We start from the raw sequence: 27,989 nt of genomic DNA, 5'->3' as shown, positions 1-27,989 counted from the left end.
TTTCACTGTCCTAGCTCCAAACCCTCTTCCTTCCCTTGTGTTTTTCTTCTTTACTTCTTTCTACTTTGAGAATGACAAGTTGAAGAGAATGCCAGTAGAGAATAAAAATTCAGAGCTCCAAGAGCCAGAGAAATTACAACATGCAAAATGAAAATACTGAGAAATAACTACAAATTACACATATCAAGTACAAACAAGTGCTCATCAAGAGCACACAAGTCTCAAACTCTTGCCCACACAACCATTTCTGAATCATTCTGTTGATTCAAGCAGAGAACTTCTATGGAAAAACTAAGTTACATAATAAACTGAGTCATCCCTCACATGTAAATCTACACGAACACCAAAAAAGCGTAGTCTGCAGAGAGTTAGAAGATAGACAGCTTTAATTTCATAATCTCTTCTTACAAACATATATTTAAGGCACAATCCAAAACCTTAAAATATTAACTATAGAATCTTTACTACTGCCAACATTACTACTGCCTTGTGACAGTCGCCCTAGTGAGAATGAAATGTGGAACGCATCTTCCTTAAAAACAATCAAGGAAAGAAAACAGAACTTGACAAAACTTCTTTACGATAGTCTTAACTAGACACAAAAACTCAAGACTGTTCTCTACACATATCAGGGAGCAGGACAGCATGAAAACAACTCTGCATACAACAAAAAACTTGCATTAAAATGTCACGTAATGTTTATACAAAAACAAAACCTTAAATCATACAACTGTGATTTTTGTTCCACAAAACAAACATTATTTCAGCATAACATAAGCAGAAAAGAAATAATGACCTGTCATTCATGGATTGCTGAGAGTACTATACAGAATCCTGAGCAGATGGCACATAAGCTTGATATTTGTATTTTTTTGGCATTTATTACCTACTATTTTTGAACTCTAGGGAAGATATATGCAATATTATCTTTAAATTTTTAATTGCTTTAGGAGAAACAGGTCATTACATATTTACTTTTGGAGAAAAAAGATGCTTTAAAGCAAAAACATGAAAATAGCAGCTTTTCTAAGAAAAGCTCAATGCTCCATTTAGTCATTTCCACCACACAACTTGAGTAGGATTTTCCGGTAATCTCCTGAGGTATCACCCTGGAAAGAAATCCAGAAAAAGAAAAGTTGAAGACTTGTGCTTTGAAATAGAGGAGAAAGAAGGGTAAGCATTCTAAACATGACATTAACAGCCAAAATATATGAAGCCAGGGCTGAAAGAAAGCAGATGTTAACCTCAAAAAAAAAAAGTAATAATTAGAAATCACTCTAATAGAAGTACACAGTTATTTATCATGGTTTAGCCCCAGCTGGCAACTAAGCACCACACAGCTGCTTGCTCACTCCCCCTCACCCCCTGGTGGGATGGGGGAGAGAACTGGAAGGGTAAAAGTGAGAAAATTCCTAAGTTGAGATAAAAACAGTTTAATAATTGAAATAAAATAATAACAACTTGAAATGAAAAGGAAAATAACAAAAAGAGAGAGAAATAAAACCCAAGAAAAAAAGTGATACAAACAAAAAACAATTGCTCACCACCTGCCAACTGACGCCCAGCCAGTCCCGGAGCAGCGCCCACGCTCCCCCTGCCAACTCCCCCCCCCCAGTTTATACACTGAGCATGATGTCATATGGTATAAAACATCCCTTTGGCCAGTTTGGGTCAGCTGTCGTGGCTGTGCCCCCTCCCAGCTTTTAGTGCACCTCCAGCTTTCTCGCTGGCAGGGCATGAGAAGCTGAAAATTCCTTGACTAAGTCAGCACTACTTAGCAACAACCAAAATATCAGTGTGTTATCAACATTATTCTCATACTAAATCCAAAACACAGCACTATACCAGCTGCTAGGGGAAAAATTAACTCTATTGCAGCCGAATCCATGACAACAGTAAAAATTGCTCCTTCCATAATTGGAACCGCAAGTGTCCATAGAGAATGTATTTCTTTAGCAAACCAAATTTGGTATACTGGTTCAACTACTTACCTGGGAACAGTTGAATAAAATACCTCTTACAGAAAAGCTGTCTTCCAGCAAAAGGTATGAAAATACGAAAAAACTAATACAGAAGTCTTTTTCCTTGCAGTCAACGTGGATATTTTTCCAGGGGCAGCAAGTGAAAGTTTACTCTTTATCATGTTCAAACATTAAAAACAATGCCCTGATATCAAAGGATCTAAGGAGGTTTTTTTCCACAATTAGAGAACATCTCTCTCATGTTGTGGGCAGTGAAAGTCAGTATGGATGCACACACAAACGTGCACTGAAAAGATGGAAAGATTTCATGAACAGCAGCAATTAATCACAAAAGGCCTTGCTAGCCGAGTTTTGCCTGATGCTCTTATGAGTTCCCTGGGAGCTCCTCATTAACTAGTTCTGGTTGATGAGGCTTGCCAATCCTTTTCACAGAACAGTTTCAGCTACTGCATCTATCTCGTCCTTCATCTTCAGCTATGACTGAAAACTGTTTTGTCCAGATCAAAATTATTACATTAGTGACAAAGACACACCTCAAAGATCAGGATAAATCCTGTGCAGGTGTAAAGCACAATACACAAAATATAAAACATTATTGTTTATATATGTGCTGAAAAGAACAAACAAAAAAAAAAAAGAATTAAGAACTTGCTTTCCAAGGACATAAGAACATAAGAAGTAGAGTTTACATGCACATAACTGTGCACATGCATGCCTCATATTTACTGAAACCAAGTTTTAAAATCATAGAATTGTTCTGGTTGGAAAAGACCTTTAAGATCATCAAGTCCAACCGTTAGTTGTTCAGCCCATTAAACGGGTTTCTGAACAGTAAAATTATTTTAATGCCAGATCAAAAGGAGGGGAAGAGAGAAGGGAAGAGAGAAGGGAAGAGAGAAGGGAAGAGAGAAGGGAAGAGAGAAGGGAAGAGAGAAGGGAAGAGAGAAGGGAAGAGAGAAGGGAAGAGAGAAGGGAAGAGAGAAGGGAAGAGAGAAGGGAAGAGAGAAGGGAAGAGAGAAGGGAAGAGAGAAGGGAAGAGAGAAGGGAAGAGAGAAGGGAAGAGAGAAGGGAAGAGAGAAGGGAAGAGAGAAGGGAAGAGAGAAGGGAAGAGAGAAGGGAAGAGAGAAGGGAAGAGAGAAGGGAAGAGAGAAGGGAAGAGAGAAGGGAAAAAGAAAAAAAAAAAAGACATCCAGCTTTTCCACCAACGTCTCACTGTTTTTTACTCACACATTGGTGGTTCTGGGGTATATAACTACTGTAGTAGTAGCATGTCTTCACTCCAGAGTTAGACACTTAGAAAAAGCTTCTGCTAGGTAAGGATCCATGTCATGAAAGGATGACAGGGCAACTGAAAGCAGAAAGGATGTCACAGCAGGGAAGATAAAATCTTCAAGTCTTACAGTGATATCTGTGTAGAGGGATCTGCCATACATCCGCTTGTATTCTGCACGTATGTCCAGCAGGTCAACCTCGCTGCGTGATACCATGATTCGAATCAGAGTTCTGTCTTTCGTTCCCGCTCCCTGAATCAAACAAAACAACAATACAATGTATTAATAACGTGTGGAAATGCTAGATGATACAGCACTAGTAAAATCAAATAAATCATTACCCCACAACCACCAACCATTTACCAGCATAACCCCATTAACATCAATAAGCTTGAACAGAATTTGGCCTATCATGCTTTAATAAATTAAATTTACCAGTAGAACAATAACAGTCATTTCTCTGTAAAAGAACGGTTAGGAAAAAAAAAAGGGGGGGGAGGGTTGTCAGAGGGACAGGGTGTCAAGTAAAGTCTGGTGAGTTTAATGACCTATTTCTTTACTTCAGCTTGATCTCCCTACTTAAAAGACATCAATTTTTTTTTTTTTTTTTAATAAAATCATAGAATGTCCTGAGTTGGAAGGGACCCATAAGGATCATCGAGTCCAACTCCTGGCTCCACACAGGACCAGCCGAATCAGAGCACATGACTGAGAGCATTATCCAGAGGCTTCTTGAACTCAGTCAAGCTCCGTGCTGTGACCACTTCCCTGGGGAGCCTGTTCCAGTGCCCGACCACCCTCTCAGTCAAGAACCTCTTCCTGATATCCAACCTAAACCTCCCCCGTCATAGCTTCATCCATTCCCTCGGGTTCTATCACTGTCACCAGAAGGAGGAGATCAGCGCCTGCCCCTTCGCTCCCCCTCATGAGGAAGTTGTAGGCCTCAATGAGGTCTCCCCTCAGTCTCCCCTTCTCTAGGCTGAACAAACCAAGGGACTTCAGCCTCTCTTCACATGTCTTCCCCTCTAGACCCTTCACCATCTTTGTTGCCCTCCTCTGGACACTCTCCAATAGTTTTATGTCCTTTTTGTACTGTGGCGCCCAAAACTGCACGCAGTACTCGAGGTGAGGCCGCACCAGTGCAGTGTAGAGTGGGACGATCGCTTCCCTAGACCGGCTAGCAATGCCGTGCTCGATGCACCCCAGGATACAGTTGGCCTTCCTGGCAACCTGGGCACACTGTTGACTCATGTTCAACTTGCTGTTGACCAAGACCCCCAAGTCCCTTTCAGCATGGCTGGTCTCCAGCATCTCATCGCCCAGCCTGTATGTATAGCCAGGGTTGCCCCTTCCCAGGTGCAGAATCTGGCACTTGCCCTTGTTAAACCTCATGCGGTTGGCGATTGCCCAGTTCTCCCATCTGTCCAGATCTCTCTGCAAGGCCTCTCCACCCCGGACAGAATCAACAGCTCCTCCCAATTTGGTGTCATCCGCAAACTTGCTCACAACACCTTCTAGTCCTACATCCAAGCCATTTATGAAAACATTAAAAAGAACTGGCCCTAAAACTGAGCCTAAAATTTCAATGAGTCTTAAGCACGTCTGTGTTATACCAAGTGAAGACTTCCTTTGCTTAAGGTAGGGATGTATGCATCTCTAAGCGGATCAAATTAGCTAGGTTTTTCCAGCCTTGCATAATAATGACTGCATTTTGGTAGTCATCTGCCCACTGAAAAACACAATACCTTCAGCTGAACAATTCATTCCAATAAGCTGTACAAAAAACCCAACAACAAACCCACATCAAAACACTCTAGGTTTCTGTATTGTGTCACAGGCACCTACCTTCATAGCTTTCTGCAATCTCTCTGCAAAAAAAGCCGGCGTGTTCTTCAGGCACTTAACTGCAAAAAGAAGCAGTATTAAAGAAATCAGGTATTTGTCCTCAATCAGAACTCAGAGTCATTTTTTGAGCTGAGCCTATGTTTTTACATAAAGATACACTTGATACAACGCAGTTTCCACCCCTTCAGTTAGTCACTGAAGTGATTTTTTAATCCAAACAGTAGATGCAATAAAGAACCTACTACACTTCATGGCTCAAAGCAAACTTTTCAGTCACTAGAAACCATCAAGCGTGAAGCAGCCATAATGAATCTTTAAAATCTAACGACCAGACTTTTGCTTATGAGGAGAAAAGAGGGGTAAGTAGGGGTCAGAAGGCTTGAAGAAACACATACTTAGTGGTGCTCCTGACTTTTTCCTAATTTAAGAATTTTTAGGCCATGCATCTGCAAGGTATGACAAACTGAAGTCCCACCCTAATACAAGTTGGGAAGCCACCTATGATAGAAACTTCACCCTTACTTTAGTTACACTTTTTTTTTGGCCACAAAGATCACCAGGACTCCTGAAAAACTCTTGATATGATTATTTAGTAATGACTGGATTTTATACTTAATTAGCACAGTTCATTAGAAATCTGAAAGAGCAAAATCTAAATCAAATTACTGTCATGTTAATCAGGATAACGAAAGAATCCTCCATCACTCATCAGCGTTAAAAACCATACATACAAGTAAATAATCATGCAATCTGTGTCAAACTACACAGAAAACAAACCACACCTGACTTATATTTTACAGCACAAAAAGGTATCAAAAGCAATCATGTAAAATCAGAACAAAAGGGGTAAACCTAGATACGTATTTCACAGCAACACACATTCTGTACAGGAAAAAGTACTTTTCTAAATAGGAAAATGTAGATGAGAGAGAGCAGTTCACCACACACAATTGTCAATGACATGTATAATACAATTCAAAAACAAATGACAAATGAAATGCATGTTTCTTCATCACTATATTTAGCTAAAACAACACACTTGCACTTTAAGATGTTTGAAGATGTTGTTATAAATTACCAGATGTACAATCCAGAAAGCTTTAAAGAAAGCAAAATTAAATATTTTCAATTAGAAATTTTTTTCCTGAAAATAAGGTTCACAGAACAAATTATGCTAGCACCACTGACTGATATAGATGTATATGTATGTATATACATTATATACACACATATAAATTAAAAAACCCAACCCAAAATCTATTCAATAAAGGAGTTATTCAGTGAATATTTAATACAATTCTTGTTCAAAAGGCTGTTGACTTATTTGCAAGCTACAGTCCCAATTCTGAATCTGTATCTACATGGAGACCTGTCAAGTGACTGCAAAGCTCCATGAAATCAAAGGATTTCCAAACTCTGACAGTATAGTTTCTTGACCGAGGCAATCTTTTTCTACAAACACTGGGAAATATTTCTTTTCCCCAAGTTTGGTTTTCTAACAATACTATTTGAGGTGACAAATTCTGAATCCTGGAAATGTATCACATCAACAGAGCTGGACCCCGTTTCAGTCATTAAAAGGCCACCATAGTGACAGCTTGGCCAAGGAGACTAAGAACAATAGTTACATACTTCACCTATGCACAGGACAGGAGTGAAAAAATGAGGCTTTTAAAATTGATACCTATTTTGCAAGATTTTGTTAGAAACTTCCATAAAAAAAAAAATTTGTTGCAGTTGAGCCAAATGTCCTTTCCCATCTTGTTTCCAAGTGATGCAAAGTACATTTTCCTATTTATTTCAGTAGGAGTTTTTCTGGATTTTTTTTGTTACATCACTTTTCTAGTACTACCATATCAAAAACCAAGGAACAACACTTTTAAAGTGGCAGCTCTAGATACCAGAGTAAATTCACAGTAATAAACAGAAAAAGAAATGGAGATGTAAAGAAGCAGTCTTGTCTAACAGATGAGAGACAAAAGACAACAGAGATAAAGAGGTTGACAATTTTATCTAGAATGAAACATTCCAAATAAAACTACTGCACAATTTGAGGCCTTGTCCCAACCTTATAGAAACTAATGACTATCTCCAAACGGACAATACTAGAATTGAGGTAAGAATCTTTATTCTTCAGAAGTACTGGAGGCACTTAAAGACTTCGCAAAGCTGTAACCACAGGAAACGTGGAAAAAATAATCCCTTCGCAATCAAATTTAAGTTTTCTTTCTACTAAAAAGAGGTTGAGATAACTAATTAGAGGTTTAATGCCTGTATTTTGCTTGATTTCCAAAGCTGTGCCAAATATTCCATCCTCACTGACTCAGCGGTTGGTACAAGTTCTCATCACTTCTTAAAACAATGCCAAGTAGAGTTAATAATTCTCTCTCCACTTTAACATGTGAAATTTAAATTCTGCAGCTGCCTGAAGCAAAAGCTTCATCTGTCATTTTGAGGTGAATTAAGTTCCCTGCTTTACTAACCACAAGTGACTTCACAGAAAGCTCAACATAAAAAGCAGAAAACTGGAATTATTAACTAAGAACATCAATCCTTAGCTGGAGTCACAGATGCCACCATCTCAGTCAGTTGCAGTGGAATACCAGGAATGAACTTGCTAAGACGACACATACCTACTGCCAGCATGCCCTTTTCCAGGTCTCCAGACATTTCACGACATATGCTTTTTTCAATGTCCCGGTTGCACATCCTCTGGTACTCGCTGAAAACTGTTAATGGAAGAAAAAGATTTCAGGAGTCAGCCTCACAAAAAGAGGTGGCACTGGTGCACGCTGGATGGCCTCATTTCAATCGCACTTCTCAATTTGATATTACAGTATACTCACACAAGTTTTAACATCTCAAAGACTAATATTATGTTATTAACCATATTGTCCCATTTATATGTCATCACGCTCCTTCCAGCTTGTCTAGTTCTGTCCTTATTTTTAAAGGGCTAAGCCAAGAAACCACTATAAGGGAAATAGTGAAAATTCTTCTAGGAAAGCTTTGGTGTCAATAAAATTAAGAAAACATTCAAGTTCTCACATACACACCCATCCCTTTCCTCTCCATATGTAGCACACTGCAAAAGTTCTATGTAGTTACTAAAACACTTCCACCCACTGTAGACTGATGTAACACCAAATCACTAGAAAGTAAAAGGGGAAGGGAAGGATTGCAAGTGTCTTGTGCACACACAAGTATGCAAAATTGCAACTAATCTAGTTTTTCAATTTTTTTTATCAGAGAAACATTTGAACAAGTATGACCTCTACCTGCTCTGATATTTAAGAAAGGTGATCATAACGTGCAGCTCCTGTATGCCCTTTCCCTCAGCAGAATTCACTCTGCTTTTCATTGAGGTATCGTTACAGTCATTTTACAGAGGGCAGAAATTCAGGCACAGAGCAGTGTTGTACATTTTTATCATTACATACAACAGAATCAAGTTACTGTTTATGTAGAGGACACCATTACCTGCTTGAAGGTGGGCCCTGCTTCTTGCACACAGAATGGCATTGAATTTGGATTCATCGGTTCCTAGACGGTTCTCTCCAGCTGCATATAGCTCCTAAACACAGAAAGGAATTCACACTTCAGTACTCAGAAAAGCAGTCAGGCTGAAAATCTGAGTTACAAATCTGCTTCCTTACAGCCTCTCCTTTTATATTTATTTCTTCGTCTATGTACTGCTGGAAAATAGGAGCAAGAAACAAACACCAACTAGTTCTAAGCTTCCTACAATCTGCTATGCTTGCAGTCTTCCTAGCTTACTGATGCATAAGTGCTCAAACATAAGAGCTCCAGATTACTAAAGGGGGGAAAATTGTTTTAGAAGTACCTGAAAACTGTTCTTCCTAACAGGGCTTACGTTTAGCTCTCTAGGTATGTTCTGGGACACTCAGGCCTTTTTGCTAAGGCATACTATGTGGAAAGCTAATTATATTACTATTTATATGATAGTGTGCTAAAACGATCCAGGGTTTTCTCTTTGCTATGTGGTGAAATGGAACACACACAAAAACATAATGGACCTAGTTAACTCTTGCCCTAAGTGCCCTATTTGCGGCAAAAATCCAGGTGTTGAGTAGATTAAAATTCAATCCACATACATATCACCTCAAATCTCTTTGGAGCATTCCCTTAATAAGCAGCATGCTGGAGTCACCCAACACCTGGAAAAGCCAGACAGCTGACAGAATAAGAAACAAAAATCCCCCTATGGACTCTATTCCCAAGAGCTTCATCTCTGTAATGGAGTTACATGGCTGTAATGCTCTGTCAGGGCTTTTCGTATCAATTCCATCCCATGAAACTTAAGCACTACATCAGGAAAAGTCATAAGATGTCCAAAACTAAGAGTAAGCAGAAACCACACAGTCAAATTCCAGCCTGGTGAGTTGACTATACTTAGAAATGATGAAGAATTTCTACTGACCTGCACATCTTTTTGGACAAGAGACATGTCAACAGTTGTACTTTCATCTCTGTTTCCCTGAAAGAATTTGAAGGTACAAATGTGTTACTGGTGGAGGTTTTGTTTGTTTGCTTTTGGGGGTTTTGTTTGTTTGTTTTAAAAAACTACAAACATACACACAAAATCCAAGCTCCAAAATCTCAGCGTGCAAGTACCTGAGAAAGTGAAATTAAAAGCCTCTGAAAGTGTCCAGATGTGTCACTTTTTATTGCTTCCTCCAGAGTTTTCTTAAATTCTGGAAGAGAGGCACAGTCATCAATCACATACAACCTTGCTCATTTCATAAATTCATATTGTCAGTCAGTGATTAAGGAAGAAAAGGAAGACAATTTTGATGGAACCGTAACAAATCTAACCTGCTTTATAGACCCTGTTGAGTTCCTGAATATGCTGATTACTGCGAGAAGCTAAGATTTCAATGAGACAATTTTCATCTGTGCCAACGCCCTGAAACAAAGCATAAGGAGAAAACACTCTTCAGATTCTCATCTTACTTCTACAACCTAGTATAAAAGAAATGTAATAAAATTGTATAACAAAATACAATTCAGAATATAACCTTGTCATAGAAGTCAAAGCAAGTAGTTTAAATGCTACTTATAATGTTTCCAAGACAGAGATAGGTATTAAAGATACAAATTGAACACATAATTAAAATAACTATGAAGACAAAATTTCATTTTAAAATGCCATCCTTCACACCAGATTTTAGACATTTTAAGAATCAATTTTTTCTACCGTTAAAGATGAAATTGTTAATTATAATAAGTAACTTTCACTAATAAATAGCAGTTGCAATTACAATACAGCTAATAGTATTCCTCCTCCTAGCTACTTTAAAACTGCAGGCAAAGAACGTGTAATATACATACTGACTCAGTATTGGAAAGGTTTATTTCACCTTAATTTAAACATTGTCTTGAAATACAAATGTTTGATCAGTTTTTATTTTAAAAACCTAAGTGTTTATAAAATAGTCTGATTGCTTTAAAGTGAAAGTACACAATACTTCCACAATATTTTAGAAAAGGTTCAGCATGGGCTAGGAAAATACACTTTTTGGTGGGGGAAGAGATTAAAAGAAGGTACACCCTACCCAAAATCTTTTTGAACCTATTTTTCTGAACTATTCTTGAGCACTGAGTGTAAAGTCACTAGAAACTCTAAATTAAGTGGGTTTATATAATCAGTTCCATCACAGCTCAAAGCAAAAACCCAGAAACAAAGGCGATCCACGCAGTGACTGGCTTAGAAGAAAACTGCCTCAGTGGCTTACTCAAGACTATGTAATAAATGAACCTCAGAGACTGTTAGAACTCAGTTTCTGCCTTTTTTTTAATATATTTATTAATATATTTTTGTTACAACACAAAAATCTATTAAATAGTCTTTACCTTTAACCTAGGGGAATAACATTTCTCAATTTTACTATCATATACCTCCAAGAAACGGGGTAAACATCAGTCAAACAGTGGGTTGAGTATCTGGACGGAGAGGAGGTCATGTAAGTTCAAGCTTTTAAATGACTAACAAAAATTTTATCAGCTCAAATATTTCCTCTATCTTATAAATTTGTATCTCCTACACAAACCTTTATAGCTTCCTTGATTTCATAAGCATCAAACATGACAGGTGTCTTCATCATTGCTAAGATTGTCCTCTCAAAGTTACCTGATAGCTCAGACTTGAGATCCTTGATCAAATCCTAATGAGAAGTAAAAAAAAAGAAAAAAATGCATAAAGATCAAAACTGACAAATATAAGCACCAAAACAGTTTAATTAGAATTCTTTGTGCGTAAGCATCAATAATTTATCTTCAAAGTGAAGCTATTCCACTTAACAACACTAAAACCAGCATAACGTAACATGTCTATCTAGGTAATTAATGCCCAATGAAATAGACTGCACAGACCAAAAAGTCAAAGTAACCATTTAGCAGAGAAACTGCTTTATATGTTTTATCTGAAACACTGCATGAAGAAATCAAGATTGGGTAAAAGCAGAACCCTGAACAGGTTATGACTTGGGAACCATCCTCCTCTTGAGCAACTTCCAATCTTTTTTTCCAAACACTAAGTCTTCTGATTCTTAGTGAAGGAACATAGGCTCCTATTTCTTCTTCCTTCTGTTCTCATGACGTATTTACCTTTCCATAAGCTGTTTTGAAGGACAGGATGATCTGCTGCCGTTGTTTGTTTGAACGACTTCCAAGACAATCGATAATCGCCTGCTCATCAGTTCCTGTACATGCACACAGACACCACAGAATAAGCACGCGAGGACTCAGCTTTCTGTTCCCATTTGATCCTCTCTCTTCTAAACCCATTCAAAGGATACGTATGCCTTTAATCCATCTACAGTATCTCCTCTTGCATATGACTACAGACCTTCAAGCTCCATTCCCAATCACAAATACAGTAAGAATACAAAAAACCCCAACCCAAATACCACACTCATGACGTTGTTTATGCCTACCTGCACTTCCAGTAATTCTTCTGATAACCAAGGGCAACGACATGAACTAGCCCACTGAGTACACATGTAACAATGGAGAAAGGCATTGCTGCATAAAAGCTGCAACTCTAGTTTTAACTGAAATGTAAATCTATAGACTGCTCACCAAATCCCTTCATGGCCTTCCTTAAGACTTCTGCATCCTTCAGAGGATCAAATCCCGGTGCATCGGTGATTGTGCCTCGGTTTCCATGCTAAAATCAGACCAAGTTGAGTTGCATATTAGCATTAATCAGTAAAAGACTGTGTTTTACTACTTAGAAAAGATAACCACTGCTACCATTTTCCTTTTTGTTAGAAAAGTAACATCTAAAAATTAAAAAAACCCACCTGAAACCATTTGTTCATTTCTATACCCAAATTATGAGAAAATGCAAGGTCACTAAGGTTCACTGATATTAAATCTGCTGTCCAATTAATTAAGGTTTGATGAAACTGTATATACAACTGGCAATACTTTGTTAAGTTTGGAAAGGCAATTTTCATAATATTTGAATTCACATCAAATCTTTCTTCTTGGATAATGTGGTAAACCAGCATTTGTTTCAAGTCATATGAACCTATATTGCTTGCATTTGGAAAGGATCCATCCCTCTCTAGTCAAACTTCTTTTCATGACTTTCTTTAAACCGAGCCTAAAATTGAACACTTACATACACAACGAAAACTTACAGGAACACATGCACAGTCACCTCTCAAAACTAAAACACTGAATGCTCTTACTGTTACAGGAGAGACCGTAGGCCCTGTAGTTCCTGGGTAGGAGGGCATAGACGGATTCACAGCTGGCCCTGGTGGGTAATTCGGCATGGGCTGCTGCCCTGGGTAAGTTGCTGGTGGTTGTCCTGGATAGTTCATAGGCTGCTGACCAGGTGGTGGTGTGGGCTGGCCTGGCACAGGGCCGCCTGGGTATCCTGGGTAAGCTGGCATTCCCGATGGTGGATTTCCTCCAGGGGGAGGATACCCTCCGTAAGAGGGCTGTTGTCCTGATGGAGGTTGCCCAAAGCCACCTGGAGGGATTGGAGGATAACCCCCAGGTGTGGAAGGATACATGCCTTGCGGTATGTTTGTCCCTCCAAATGTTCCTGCCAGGTTGGATGCCTGCAATGACAACCAATAAAGCAAGAGACAGGAAGGTGTACAAATGGTTGAGTTTCAATAATGTGCTTAACGCCATACAACTTCCCTCCCCACCAACACAGATAGGTAGTTCTGCATCTGCAAAAGAACTTTGCAATAATCGTGTCTTACTAGCAAGCAAGACAGAAAACCCCCTGTATTCAGTTGACTGTTGCTTTACTGGAATCACCAGCTGCCATACATCAAGAAGCAGAACCAACAGACACATATCTGCCACTGCATCCAGCGTTACACACCACTCGCACTGAAGAAGGCCAATAGCCACACAGTTCATACTCTAAAACTTACGCCAATTAATCCCAGAAACACAAAACTATGCTTATCCCTTCTCTGTCCATGGCTGCCTTACATGACCACAGTATCATCTGAGTGCAGGAATTTACTATGAGCTGTTGTATGATGCACTAGATGCATTAGTAGTTTACAACTAGCAAGAGTTCCTGGACATTTGGAAAGACATCTGCAGAAACTGCCACAAAGATACTCCTCTCCACATGCAGCATCATCTTCCACGTGACACACTCAGACCCTCCTCTACAGAGGAACCAGAAGAACTGACGTTTGATGGCTGCAGTGTTCTCAGAAGCTAGTTGCTGTGCATATTGCTATGTACACCCTAGATAGTTTGTTGCTCATTTTGACTGCTGGCTGCCAAATCATTTCATTTAATCATTGCCTCAGAAAAGCATCTATAATGCAAATGCCCTCCTACAAACTGTGCGTTCGTTAGGCAGCATAACAGATTTCTGAAGACTAAGTTGTCAGAAGTGTCACTCCTAACTCTATGCAAAAAAAAAAGTCACATTGGAAATGTCTGCATTTTCCTCAATGTAAAAGGGTTTTACTGACACCTGTTGAACACCAGTGCTTGTAAGAGACAGCTGATCCCATATTCTTTTCAGGAAGGGGTCATTGATACCTCAAATTGCACAACCTTATTCCTTATTCAGACCGGTCAAAATCCAGGTCAAAGGCAAAATCTGGACTGTGTTTGTCAATGTAAATATATCAGCAGTGGATACTCAGTGTTAATCGCCTCTTGCACTATTGCTCTGCACAGCAAAAGCCATGTTATATTACTTTTATGTCCACGACTTTTGAAGTTAGGCTCTTAAATCAAAATTTAACTAGCAGTCTCTTTTCCTAAAATAAGGAATAGCTTGCAGTAACTGTTTTCTTCAATAGAAGATATTGAACGTTCAACACCTAAACAGACTGGACATAAAGGCACAGAACTCCAGCGATAAACTCAGTGGTAATGCCAGAAACACATCTTTGTACTTAAGAAAGTCCAAGTAAAACACATTAAATGAAAGCAAACTCACCATTCCAGCCATGTAGCTGGGATTGAACTGATTAGCATAGCCAGCCACATTTTCTAGACCAATTGGAGGTGGATTTGAAGGTGGATAGGCAGCACCACCCCAAGGACTGCTACCTGAAATCAAACACAGCTGTGCTGAAACAAGAAACGACACCTTTTTAAACTTATTCCTTACTACTTACATTTCTAATGTAATGTCTGTTCAACACTAGCAGTTTGGGAGAAGGATAATCAACTGACGAGGTGCAGGGTAGCAGTGCAATTGTGATATAAAGAGAAGCTTCACTGTATATTTCTAATCACATTAGTTATCATTGGATCTATAAGTTCTCATTTAAGACAACTCTAAACATATTTGAAGGTTAACACTCAAGACTAAGTCCTGTAAACACCGTATTTTGACTAGAGCGTAGTTTCTCTTAAACTACAAAGTTGTCTGGGTATTCCAGTAGGAAGATATTATTAATTTCTTATAGGCTGCTAATTTGAGAGATGTCTACAGAGCATGATAACACATTCACAAAGACCCAAGTCACAAAACATGGCTGCACACAGCAGTACAGTCTTGTCCACACAGCAGTCTAACTCAGCCAGAATATTCTGCCAAGAAACGAGATTTATCCTCCCAGGCTAGTTTGGCTTCTCACTGTACACTGCTTCCCCTTCCCAAGTTAGCTTGCCGAACTCCACGTGTCACCACACTCATATGATTCGAGTCCTCTCTTTCTACCAATAGTACTAACAACTGTGAAGTTCATTACCAACAACTATCAAGTTCACCCTGATACCAAGCAGTAGTTACATATTTTATCAGCTTTGTATTATTGTAATCGATACCCTTTTCAATAGCCCTCTACAACCATCTGCCTAAGAACAGTGAATTAAGGATAATGTCACAATTAAAGCCCTAATTTTTTTGTGGGATACAGTTTTAAATTGTGTGACTGATTCCTCCCCCTACTCATTTTTCTCACCAGCTGCCTTCAAGACTCAGTACTGACAGGACACTGTTCCTTGACATTTATTGATTTTGGTCAAATTATGACCACCTCCTAGTGCTGTGTGCTTCATTTTAGATGAATGAAAATGGACGTTACACGAGCACATGGTAGAGCACCCATATTATATAAATCAGAATCCCCAGCCAAGATAAAAATGGGACCTAACAAGAGAGCACAGAAAGCTTCAGTGAGTCAAGAAAACCCTCTGCAGTCTTGTTCTTCATCCATGCCACCTTTCCACTCCAGAAAGGACCACCACTGCCATTTAATGTTTACTTCATCTAAACAACTTACCTGGGGCTGCTGGTGGATATCCACCCGCTGGGGGATAGCCAGGATAACTCATTGCAAAGATCTGAAAAGTATGTGTGGTACAGTTATTTTCTGTAATGTTTCACTAATTACACTACATAAAATTAACAGGCAACATGTTTGCAGTAGCCAGTTACCAAAATTTAGACATAAACTGCACAAGTCGCACAGGCTTTTCCCTAGGAAATCTCTTCCCATTTCCTTTTTGCTGGACCAATAAACGCGTTATCTAAGCAGTTGTCCAGTCACTCCTCAGACTATTTTTCTTATTCATTTCAGTTACTACTTACTGCTCATTTTGTCTATTAGGTTGTTAAGGATGTATACTTGAAAATGCTTACTTTATTGCGCTATTAAAGTCTCCAGAAGTTTGCAACTTATACAGAACAGTCTTATTAATCAAGAATAGAAAATGATCTGACAAACAAGCTGCATTTTCAAGTGAATAATTGTATGAGAAGTGTTGGAAGGCATTTAAATGCAAACGTCTGCAAAAGTGCAAGGTCAGAGTAAGCAAGCAGAAAGGACACACTTCATGCTTACAGCATTGCTATAAAATATGAAGGGTTTACTGAAAGGATAAGATTATTAGAACAAATTCGATCTTTCAAAGTTGATAGTGCCTCTGTCAGCACAGAAGTGCAGAAAGGCATTAACTGTCCAAACCAGAAGTGGAGGTCAAACAGGAAGGACAGCTAAATGAAAGACAAAATGAAAATTATTTTCCACAATATGGAAAGCCTTAAACAGAACAACTATGAGGAAGAATGGTAAAAGTAACTCAAGGAGCTTGTTCCAGATGAAGAAAATATCCACACTCTTAACTTTTTCAAGGTTATTTTTAAGTAACAATTCCCAGTCTATTTTTGATCTGCTGTGCAAACAGTAGGCCCTTCCTTTCTTTTCCCCTGCTTTCCCCTAAAGCACTGCCTTTTGCACGTGGCTTATTTTGCTATGTTCTGGATTTCATCTGTGGAGTTTTGTTTTGGGTTGGGGGTGTGTGTGTGCTGGTTTTGTTTTCCATAATCATGCTAACTTCCCTTTCTGGTTTGCACGGCTCTTTTGCATAGCAACAGTGGAATGGAGAAACAGTTTGTTATTTGTTTGGTTCAGTTTTTTTGAAAAGGAACATGCAATTAGGAAATCTTCAATTTATTTAAAAATTGTTTGGACTTCATGCTGCATTTACTCATTTAAATAGAGATAAATGAACAAGCAAAAAGGCCAGGTTGCATGCGGCTTTGAGTAACATGGTCTAGTGGAGGGTGTCCCTGCCCACAGCAGGGGGGTGAGAACTACAAGATCCTTAAGGTCCCTTCCAACCCAAACCATTCTGTGATTCTATGAAATTGCAATGAACAGAGCTGACTAAAAGTTATAGCTCTACCCTATCTCCACTCCAGTGTGTAAAATGTTTAACAGACTCAATGAATAAGTGAACACAGATTCTTAGCATTAGGAAAAGCCTGTTTACCAGTAAATCTACAAGGGATGCCTTTAACTGGAAAAAAATCTCATTTCCATGCAGGCAAATTTAAGTACTGCCCTTCCATCTGTGCCAGTTGATCATTCTCCAACCCCCTACCAACAGAAGTGCGAGATGGGGTCAGCCAGGAGTATAACCATTACCCCACCATTACCACCTTGTCCGATGGGTGTAACAGAGTTAACAATTCACCCAGCTCCACACATGAGGAGACCAAGCAGGATGCACAGCTGGGAAACCTGCTGACATTTTATAGAATTGGGCCTTAAGTGAATAAATTGTCCATCACACATGGCTAGATTTAAACCTCAAGAAAGGTCCAGGGAAGTCAAAGCTACCCGCAACCATCATCATCCAATTCTGCATATTCAATTGTAAGAACAGAATATGGACCAACTAACATGATACCCTTCATAACCAGATTATATCTGAAGGGTAAAGGCTCACAGAAATTTTTTACATTGTATCAGATGCTTACAAGATGCTCTCCATAACATGGTAATGTTCTTCTCACATTGCCTTTAGCCTTGGTTTCCAGTAAGATCTTTCACTGCAGTGCTGTCTAGGAGTTTTGGAATAACTTAAATATCAAGGCTCCTACAGCTGAAAAGACAACAGGCTTTTGATTATACAAGCACTTCTCTACATGACTAAGCTCTATGTAACTTTTCATTTCATATGCAAACACAGTGCATAAGACCTACAGCACCAAATCCGGCATACAATTAGCGTGCAATAGACACATGGGAGCACAAACTCCACACACAGCAGTCATCAGGGAGGTCAAGTGTATTCTTCCAGCTGTGCCCAACGCATACCCTATGTTAAGATTTGGTTCCTATCTGTGTCCCTTTTTAATGCCAGAAGTTAAGTCTTGGAAAAAGGTGTCTCATGGTCATCCCTGCAGTTCAGCAAAATAATGGATTTTTACTTTTGAATATTCACTGATGCTAAATAAAGAGCACAAAGGTATGGCAGCAGCTGCGTGCGGTCTTTTTCAGTGCTCTAGAGAGACAATGTTCCAGTCTGAACATCTTCAAAATGCCACTGCAACTTTACAGAACTTGATAAAGCTGAACATTTCAATAAAGTAGATGCAATTTCAGGTTATAAAACCCATCCAAAGAGCACTTGCAACATATTGCTACCCTGAGGGAGTCATAACTGCTGAAGGCAATGCCTGCTGTTACCCACACAAGGAACGTCAACACCCCAAGCCCATGAGGCCAAAAAGCAGAACCTCAACATTTCAGATGAGAGCTGAAAAGCAAAACACGTTTTCTCCTCCTCCGCTGGCAAAAGAGCAGGTAACTTCCTCTGGCGCTTCGCCACGCTCCTAACAGCCTGTACACGGGCGTGTGTGACTGCTGCAGGGAGCTGCCAGGCCCCAGACACATGTTGGGACAGCGTACATGGTGGCAGGGGAGCCCCCCAGCTGCTGCCCGCTCCGCTCGACCACTGCCTCTGGGCAGCTATGGGTGCATGGGAGGGAGGGAAGCAAAAGTAAAAACTAAAATTAAAAAAAAAAAATCAAGAGAAGGCAGCCTGGCAGTTCAGAGCCTTGCTACATCATTAATTAGATTTACGTAAGAAAACATAGCCATGGTACTAAAATAAAGAACCATTATTACTCAAGTCACTCAAAAAGCCACCACAATCCAGATTCCATGCATAATGCTTATTAGTCAAAGTGTACATTTTTGATATACAGATTATACAGCATTGAAATTAATTGTTTTATTTTTTTCCTCCACATGCAACCATATATTTATTTATTTTTAGCTTCACAAGGTAAATAAAATAACTACAGGACACTAAAAAAATATAAGATGCCTTTCAATAAAGATTTAGGTACAAATTAAAGGCAAAAAGGCCTGGGGTTTTTTTTGTGTTGGAGAGTAGGGAGCAATGGGATAGTCCTTGTTTTTCTTAGTGGGGTTGGTTGTTTGTTTTTAATCCCACATAGAATGTTCCTTTCAGATTCAAAATAATTAAGAGAGCCTTTTGGCAATTGAAGCTGAGGTTGAGAAATAATGGCTAACTTCATTACCAAGCTGAAAAAAATGTTACTATATATAAAAACATTCCACTTGCTTCTTTCAAACACCGCATTTATGCAGGACTTTTCCAAGGGGAATTTTTCCCGTACTGGTAGGATTCCAGACAAACTAGATCCACAAACACACTGACTTCTCACATTCAAAAACTTCCCTGATCACCAGCTTTTCTGTACTTCATCGAGTCTCTGTTGGCCATTTCTCTAACTTAGCAAGTATTTACCCCTCTAAATTAACTTTTCCAACCATTCCCACAACCTTCTCTCCATTTCACCTTCTAAGCCCATCTTCCCAGATTTCTTCCGCTACATCCACACACAAATTTTAAGGATGAGCAGCACTTATCTGCTGACAACAAAATGGCAACATAGGCCAGGGAACAGAAGATGCCGAAGTCCACCCTGCTATACAAATACTGTGTGGGAGGACACAGGAACAGCAAGGTCTGTGTTTGCTCAGCCATAAAAACAGCAGTGCAATAAGAGGAGGAAAAAAAATCCAAACAATCAAACCATACAGAACAAATACTGTTAAGGTCCTCTCCCCGTTCCCAGCAGAGGTCCACCCCAAAACCCTAAATAAAGATCTGAGGTTTTACTCCTGCAGCAGACATCGCTATCTCACTTCACAGTGCAGGCCATCAACCGCTCATGCCCTCGAGCATTTTCCTGCTGCTTTGGCAAAGCTAAGAGGGAACAACAGTACTGTTCATAAGAGATTAAATCCATGATATACTTTCAGTGGGAATCTTGAAAATACACTCCCCTAAGCCACAGCACAGCAGAATAGGACAAGAACTGGAGATGTTTATAACAAAAATACATATTACACAATGGTGGCAGAAGTAAAGAATACAATTTTAAGGGAGCCAGAAAACTTCTGTTTCAAGGTGCAATAGAAATAAGCTCAGCAACAGCATTTATGCCCATTCCTGGAATTTATTTAGTGGCTGCTGTTCAGGCTCCAGCTATGCCAAGGTCCAATAATTTGAGGGCAAAAAAGGATAAAAAGATCATGATCTATATTTGTCCAAAATAATTTGTTTAATTATGTCCGTTTCCCAGGGAACAGCAAGTAAAGTTAAACCCTTGGCCTCTACTCCTCCTCCAGGTTAATTACTAGGATGTAGTACAAAAGGCTGCCTAAAGCTATAAATTACAGAACTCCTCTGTGCAGAAAGCAGAACCTGCTCCAAGACTAATCCCCGATTATGAAACCAGCAGAGCAGAATTTATCACCTTACAATATGCTGCGGAATTTCATCAGAGGTGAACTGAGGCATCCACCACTGTGTTTTTGCAAGACAAGGACGAGCCACAGTCAGCATCATACTAGCTAACTGCCATGTTACCAGTTTATCAGCCTGAGCAAGATTTATCTTTCACTTATGCACTGCAGCATAGAAGTTGTTCTCTCCTATTCCAGGTGTAATGTTCTTCATCCTGACAGATAAAAAGCCCTGCAGTTTGGTTTTCCATTAAGTCTTCTGTGTACACAACTCCCTGGCTGGCTTTCCTTTCACTACGAAAAAACTAATTTAATAGAATGGGTTCCCCTTCCAACAAGGCTTAATGTAGCTGAGTTCATGCCAAAACTCAGGAAACCTCTTTTACACAGAACTTCTCACCCATAGCTTGCCTTTAGGAACCTTTTCTGCTCCTCATCCGAAATGCATATTTAAAGAGTACCAACACACCCTCCATTTCCTACAAAAAGATGCTTTCTTAAAAACACAAACCCCACAACTCTGAATAGATGGCGAAACAGAAACAAATTTAAAAAAGGGGCCTTTTAAAACTATCAATTTGAATTCCTTGCCAGTATTATGAGTCAGGAACACTGTCGTTTTTATGATCCCTCTAATTCAATAATATCTTTCTTATTAATACAGAAATACCTTATTGGAAGATAATCTAGCATTTTTTTGACCTGCAGAGGTAAGCAGAGTGTGTGTGGGGGAAGCATCAGAAAGGGAGCACTGACAAGCCTCAGTCAAAAAGGGAAGAGAGATGCTACGTTCAACAAAGAACAGCTGAATGGGAAGATGGACCCATAAAGCCACAACCCAGCTGTATAAATGTTAAATAACAACATTCATATAATTGATAATTCATAAATCAATAATTGATAATTTTCAGTGACAAAAGCACAAACCATGACGTTACAGCTGTACCACTGCAGGAGATGCCAACACGAGGTAATTGCGTCATGGATTCTAGCCAAAAGTACAAATATTCACACTGCAATTCTCAATCCTCTAGCAATAAGAAATTAAATTTTAAAACCACTGCTCATAATTTAAGTTACATATAATATTAGCCTGCTTCAAATATTTTATACTGTTAAACACTACTTGAAGAGTCCTTTGAACAGCATTAGAAACACTTCCTGCAACAAAGAAATGCATGAGAATATATGACCAAAGTAAGATTCTCCAAGATACTGAAACAATTGTTTTGATGGTACCTGCACTAGTACAAATTTGGTATTTCATACAATAATTTTGGTTAGAAGGGACCTCTGAGGTCATCTGTCCACAAGGCATTTCCCAGATGACTCACTCTAACCCACAACTAGTACCTTTCATTGCTTGCTTTTATTGGCTAGTGAAAAAACAAAACAAAAATGACACCGCATTCGAGTAAGACCTCAGAAGCCTGCAAAGGATAATTCTCATGTAACAGGCAACTCGGTCACTTCATGACAAAGTTCTTTAAACAACTAGTGACAACAACCAGCATCTGCCATACACGGGAGCAAACAGGGACCAAAAGCTGCAATAACCAGACCCTTTCTCTCCATCACGAGACCAGCTCATACCAGCTTAAGTGTACTCTCCTCTCACTGGTACACCTCCTTGACAACTCAAGACCCACATCCTTCACAGAGGGTAAATTCTGAACAGACAAGTAGGCCAACCTCATACTCTAGCTGCCGGCAGAGCTGGGACTGCTGGAGAGGGCTATGTAACACTGCGCACCAGCACTGAAACACAGAAATGGCAAGTGGTTGAACAGAAACAAACACGCTTCTGTGCTTGGTTTTACAGACCTTCGTCTTAGGGGTCCAAACAGCAGACGATGGGGGAGAGGAAAAAAGGTAGTATAACGCTACCACTCAGCGGCAGCATTTCATCGTCGTGAAGATCCTGCCTATGCAGCTAAATGTTTATTCCCCCAGCATATGGTTTCATTCAGCATCTGCGACTTTTCTGGGAAGATCACAAACCTCTTTGGGTTTATGTATCAGTCCCTACACATATACTCACAGCAACAAAACCCGAAGAACTTAATGGAGCTGCATGGACTCTTGAGATCCATGTGCAGCAAGAGCATGAATTAATTCCAGGAGGCCAACTTCACTTTGGCTTCCTACTCTGCCCTGATCCGAGTGTTTCCTTTTGTAGTACACTCTTGCAATGTTCTCTTTGGAATATTTGCAACACAGTCAAAATATATATGACAACACAAATAAAGACACTTTCCTTGCAACACAACAAGCAAGAAATAATACCAAAATAGGTTTATGAGATGTTTGAAGAAATAATAGAATGAGGTTGTTCTATTTCAAACTCAGAACTTGTCATATGAAATAATTTGTTGCAAAAAACAGTCATGCTATAAATAGTCTGAACTATGTTCTCAACTGACTAATGCCTCAGGGATTTATAATTATCTAGTTTAAGTTCTACCATAAGAAGAAATTTTTATATCATCAGTGCAAGTCAGAATACGTAAATACTAATCATTCCATTTTACAAAGTACACTCCGTGTGGGAAATCCTACGGGACTAAAGCAATAGTGTAACATTCAGTACTCAAACACAGTTACTAGAAAAATACCTGGCTGTTGATTTCACCCCACGGATTTGTCACTAGCTGCTGTGCCCAAGCCTGAAGCGCAGAGCCAGGGAGTGGCCCTGCGAGGCAACAGGAACAGAAGGCAGACATAAGTTTTGCATGAGGTGCTCTTGCCAGTACTTCCTACATTTACATTGTTTGGGCTGCAGAAGCAGCCAAGTAACACCAAGCTGTTCAAGTGACAACTCCCCAAAGAAAGGCACACTTACATGACCTTAGTTAAAAGCTGTAGGGATGTACCCTAATGCTGCACACAAAACCTCTGTGCTCTGCACCAGGCTGACAGCCTTGGGACTCCCCAGCTGAAAAAGAGCTAAATATGAGTGTGCAAATACATCAACTGTTTCTTAAAGGTGACACATTCATGCTTTCTAGACAGTGAAGGGCTTACACACACAGCTGTCCAGCAACACTAGGAAGATTATTACTCGTCAATGAGCTAACAAACACCCTGTGATCATTCCTGACTATAACAAAATACTCATTTTCAGCTGATCAATTAATTCTTTACAGGAATGGACTTACTCAAGAAAAAAACAACAATTTAGTGTCATAGCCAGGTATTTTGCAGCAACCATAAACAAGCAAAGTTAAAAGAAAGCAAACCTAAGGCCTTCAAATCTAGTCTGCATGTGGGATCAGCAAACTCTAGTCCTTAAAGCTTATTAGTAAAAAAGAAACATTTTTCACCTAAATCCTAACATTTAAAAAATATATTTATTCTCCTAGCTAATGGTAAACTGAGTGTTTTCAAAACACTGTCAAGTGCAGCAAATAACTGGTTATTTGCACTATAGATAGATGCAATGTTTACAGAATGAGCACAGTTTTCCAAACTTGTCTTCGCTAGCCAAAATAAAAGGGATATTCACACTGTCTGCTTTGGGCAACTTAAGCATCTAATTTACAGCAACTTGCTAGGCCAAAATTAGAAATCTAAAATGCTTTTTTACCTTAGTAAGGTGTTCCGCAATGGGGATTAGATGCCTAAATCACCATATCACTTCACATGCATATTGACTGAATGGCTATAGTAAGGTTTAGCACAAACAGAGGCCTTGCGAAGATTTAAAACTCATCTGGATCTTTAATATGAGATTAATTTGGTTGATAGTTCTTAAGCCTGCCAGAAGCTGGGATCCAAAAAGGCTGAATCAGAGGCCCACCTCTTGTAATGATGAAATGAATACTAATTAATGGCTCCAAAGAAGGAAGGAAGCAAACTGAAGCTTCCTCAAGACAACAGCTGAGCTAAAGCTAGAACAGAGTGACCTACTGGTGACACTCTCCCAATACCCTCAAAAAAAACCCCCATCCACACTTTGTAGTGAAAAAACCAGACACCCACCCCCCCACCCCCCCCCAAAAAAAAGACAACACATAAGGAAAAATGGAAGCAATGTCTGGGAAGGACGTCTTGTCGTTTCTTTGTGTATCTTAAAAAAAGAATATTGCTATTGATTGAACAGCACAGTGACGCTCTGCACTGTACAAGGAACAACCAGGTAGCAGGACTCTGTAGGATTTTTTTAAAAAAAGTTTGTGGTTAAAAAAAAAAAACAACACATGAAGCCTATTCAGTCTAAGTTCCTACAATCTAATGATTAGCACTGGTCCAGACTTGGCATCTGTGACACCTGAATAGTGTGGATACAATTTCACACATACACACAAAAACCCAGCTGCTAAGCATAGGCGGGATTGGCTGCCTGGTCATCACAAGCACATAATAAAATTGTCTCTCAGAAGGACACCACCAAGTCCCCCCTCTGACCCATAACTGACCCCAGGCTTGCCCCAGCCAGGATCTAACCTCCTATCCAGATTTTGTAGTGAGCTCTGATAAAATCTGGAACAAACATGGAGCAACAATAGAATAATACACTGTAAATACTTACTGCTGCCCTCTGGCTTACTTATCTGCTGCTTGTGGTACTCCATTACATTCTTCCCAGCATGGGGAACTGCCTGAAGGAAATTCAGCATTTACATCAAACACATCCGCTTTCAAATAAACCAGCAGCAGCAAAAGCAAAGGGACTACCTCATCTTCAGTGCATGACAACTCAAGTTTCAAATGGGTGAAAGTGTTGCTTACAGGAGCATAAACATACAGTCTTTTTTTAAAAAAGGCTTTTGCTACCTTCTTCAAAAGCAACCCAAAACAAAAGTCACTGCATACAGCTGACAAGTCTCTGTCCTTATTTCCAATAGTTTATATAATACAATTTTAAAATGTATCCAATAAGAAACATATGTTTCAAGGTAGCAGACATAAATGTATGAAATAAACAAAATATTACATTGGTGGTGTTACTCTGCTGTATACTTAATTCAAGGGAAGCCTCTAACTGCAATATGAGGCTGACAGAAGTTTCTGTGCAAGATTACACAGGGCCTTAGCTAAAAAGAAATGAAACTTTTGATTTGTTAAAAAGCTCTGCTATTTCTGTAGCCACCATTAAACCATCTGCTCTTTTTGATTACATCTCTGCTTTAACTATAGCTTCCTTTTTTTTATCCCTAGATCACTATCACAGAACTAAACCAGGCTCTATCTTAGCTCTGATTAATGCAATGTTATTGAACAGACCCTCTGGACGCTCCATCTTCTGAAACTAGCTCGAGGTCGAGGAAACAGCATATCCTGTAGCCTTTAAACCAGACAGTATATAGGACTATGTGTTTTAACTTGTTATCTAACACTACAGTCTTTACAATTTTCTTCTTTAATATACTGTATTGACTATATAAATACCTCCATAAAATAGCTCCCTCCCACTATGGTTTGGTTATATTTTTTAATGATTTTTTTTTTCATTTCACACAATTTCCAGTGTGACCACTCAAAACTTCTGGGGACTACGAAGAACAAGCTAAAGAAGTGTGATGATGACTCCAGAAATTTTAAGTCCAGATTCACAGAGATATTTTGGCTCCTAACCTCATACTGAGGTCAGGCAAGAGAAAGGTACACAAATATCATTGTGACATAGACATAAAATCATTAGGCTCTTCAAAATCTTGCTGAAACTTTATTATATATGGTACACAGTATCATCTATGGTGCTGGGGGAATCACAAGAGTAGCTACAGAAGCACTTTCAGGAAGAAAAAATTCAGCAGACATGCAGTGGGGACCAGGCCACAGGTGAAATGGGAAGCAATAAGCAATGCCCAGTGCAAGTTAGCTGCTGCATCAGTGGGAGGAGAGTGATCCGCGTGACTCTTACAGCAGCTCTAAAGCCAGGAAATTACAGAAATAGCCAAGCTGTAGGGAAAGCAATCATGCATTCGAGCTTTATAGCAGCCATACACTAGCACTAGTCAGAGCACTGACTCACTCAACAGAAGATATTGTGTGTTGGGGGGGTGTCAGGGGATACAGCAGCCAGGCTTTTAGAAGCATAAAAACATACTAATCAGCTCCTTCATCAAAACTCACTGCACCAGCACTTTTCACTCGTCAGTCTCTTTTATCTCAACACCTTCACCTCTTTCTGCCCCAATGCATGTGTCCCCATTTTTGGCTGGGCTGCTTTCCATGCTTCCGTTGCTCCCTTCATAAGGTTTTGCCCTCAGCTGCTCCTCCTTACCAGGAAAAGAATTCCAGGAACTACCATTAACCTGATAAACTAGGAAAAAAATATCCCAAGAAGATATTCGCCACTGCCCAGTCTCTCTTCTTCATAAGCAGGATGGGGACAGGGAAGAACTCTGCTTTTCTGAATATTGAGATGTTTATGCTGTTTTCTATCCTACACATGGCTAAGCTATAGCAAGAGTTTAAAGAGTTTTGATTTTCAAACACTTAAAATACATGTAGCGTTCGAAAAAGTAAAGTACGTTACAAGCGGTCTGCAGAAAGGGATGTTTGGTTTAAAAAAAAAAAAACCCAAACAAGCATTGTGTAACAGCTCTAACAAGACTACCATTTTAGGCTTCTTTCTCGTTAATCGCACGTATCAAAAAAGAAAGTTCAAGATAAACTGAGGATACAGTACCGAACTGCAACTACAAGAGCAAAACATGTATTTTCCTCTGAAACCACCTCATTTGCTTAAGAAACAAGAGCAGCTTTCTACGAACCGCGAAGCTGCTGCGGCCCCGACCTCCCCCCCCACCAGCCCCGGAGCCGAAGCCTGTCACCCCGAGGACGCCCCGGCCCCCGCCGCCCCGGCCCGGCGGACACCAGCTCCCCGCCACCTGGGGACACCAGCCCGACCCACAGCCCCTCTCTCCCGTCCCGCCGCGGAGATCGCTCCTACCCGCAGGTCCCCGGGAGCCGCTGCGGCCGCCGCCCCTCCTGACAGCTCAGTCGCCCTGCAAGGCGAAGACGGGGCCGGCGGGAGCGGCAGGAGGAGGAGCCGTTGCAGCCGCGACTCCTTCCGCCCGCCCCGCCGCCGGCCTCGATCCGAGGGAGGGCCGGGGGGCGTGGAAAGGCCGGCCGAGCTCGGGCGGTGGAAAACCTAACAGCTACAGCGGGGCCCCGGCCCGGGCCGCCCCGCCCGCTGCGGCAGCGGCCCCGGCCCGTGGGAGGCGCCGTCGCGGCCCAGACCCAGCGCCGCGGCCGTGAGAGAGACGGCGTTCCGGGGGGACCCAGCCCGGGAGGGCCGGTGGGACAGCTGTGAGCGGCCTGCGCCGCCCGGGGAGGCCCTCGGCAGGGCAGCCTCGGCGGCTGCTGGCTGGAACCACGGCATTGGGTTCCACAAAACA

The 27,989-nt window shown here is 40.3% G+C and overlaps 1 protein-coding gene across 3 annotated transcripts; it reads right to left on the bottom strand.

Moving 5' to 3' along the window:
- Positions 1 to 368: 368 nt before the first annotated feature.
- ANXA11 (annexin A11) lies at positions 369 to 27,696 on the bottom strand. 3 transcript variants are annotated; one of them, XM_054832846.1, is made up of 16 exons: positions 27,542 to 27,666; positions 25,172 to 25,241; positions 15,853 to 15,913; positions 14,559 to 14,671; positions 12,817 to 13,194; positions 12,200 to 12,287; positions 11,726 to 11,820; positions 11,170 to 11,283; positions 9,935 to 10,025; positions 9,734 to 9,813; positions 9,540 to 9,596; positions 8,579 to 8,672; positions 7,732 to 7,827; positions 5,099 to 5,157; positions 3,383 to 3,505; positions 369 to 1,109 (listed from the first exon to the last, which is right to left on the bottom strand). In XM_054832846.1, the coding sequence occupies exons 3-16, from the start codon at positions 15,902 to 15,904 to the stop codon at positions 1,050 to 1,052; spliced, it is 1,500 nt and encodes a 499-aa protein (XP_054688821.1). In that variant the 5' UTR covers positions 15,905 to 15,913; positions 25,172 to 25,241; positions 27,542 to 27,666; the 3' UTR covers positions 369 to 1,049. The 3 variants fall into 3 exon arrangements, with proteins under 3 accessions (XP_054688821.1, XP_054688822.1, XP_054688820.1); XM_054832847.1 differs by lacking the exon at positions 25,172 to 25,241 and adding an exon at positions 17,835 to 17,959 and having other exon boundaries at positions 27,542 to 27,654; XM_054832845.1 differs by lacking the exon at positions 25,172 to 25,241 and having other exon boundaries at positions 27,542 to 27,696.
- Between the last annotated feature and the right edge of the window lie 293 nt (positions 27,697 to 27,989).

This window comes from Grus americana, chromosome 7 (genome assembly GCF_028858705.1).
Source record: "Grus americana isolate bGruAme1 chromosome 7, bGruAme1.mat, whole genome shotgun sequence".
Taxonomy (NCBI): Eukaryota; Metazoa; Chordata; class Aves; order Gruiformes; family Gruidae; genus Grus; species Grus americana.
This window is presented reverse-complemented; position numbering and strand designations above follow the sequence as displayed.

Excerpts from the sequence above, each read along its gene's own strand:
- ANXA11 (XM_054832845.1), bottom strand. The coding sequence starts at position 15,904 with ATGAGTTATCCTGGCTATCCCCCAGCGGGTGGATATCCACCAGCAGCC. Across the intron at positions 13,195-14,558 it reads CCAGCTACATGGCTGGAATG|GCATCCAACCTGGCAGGAAC; the intron begins GTGAGTTTGCTT and ends TTGTCATTGCAG. Across the intron at positions 3,506-5,098 it reads GATTGCAGAAAGCTATGAAG|GGAGCGGGAACGAAAGACAG; the intron begins GTAGGTGCCTGT and ends TGTTTGATTCAG.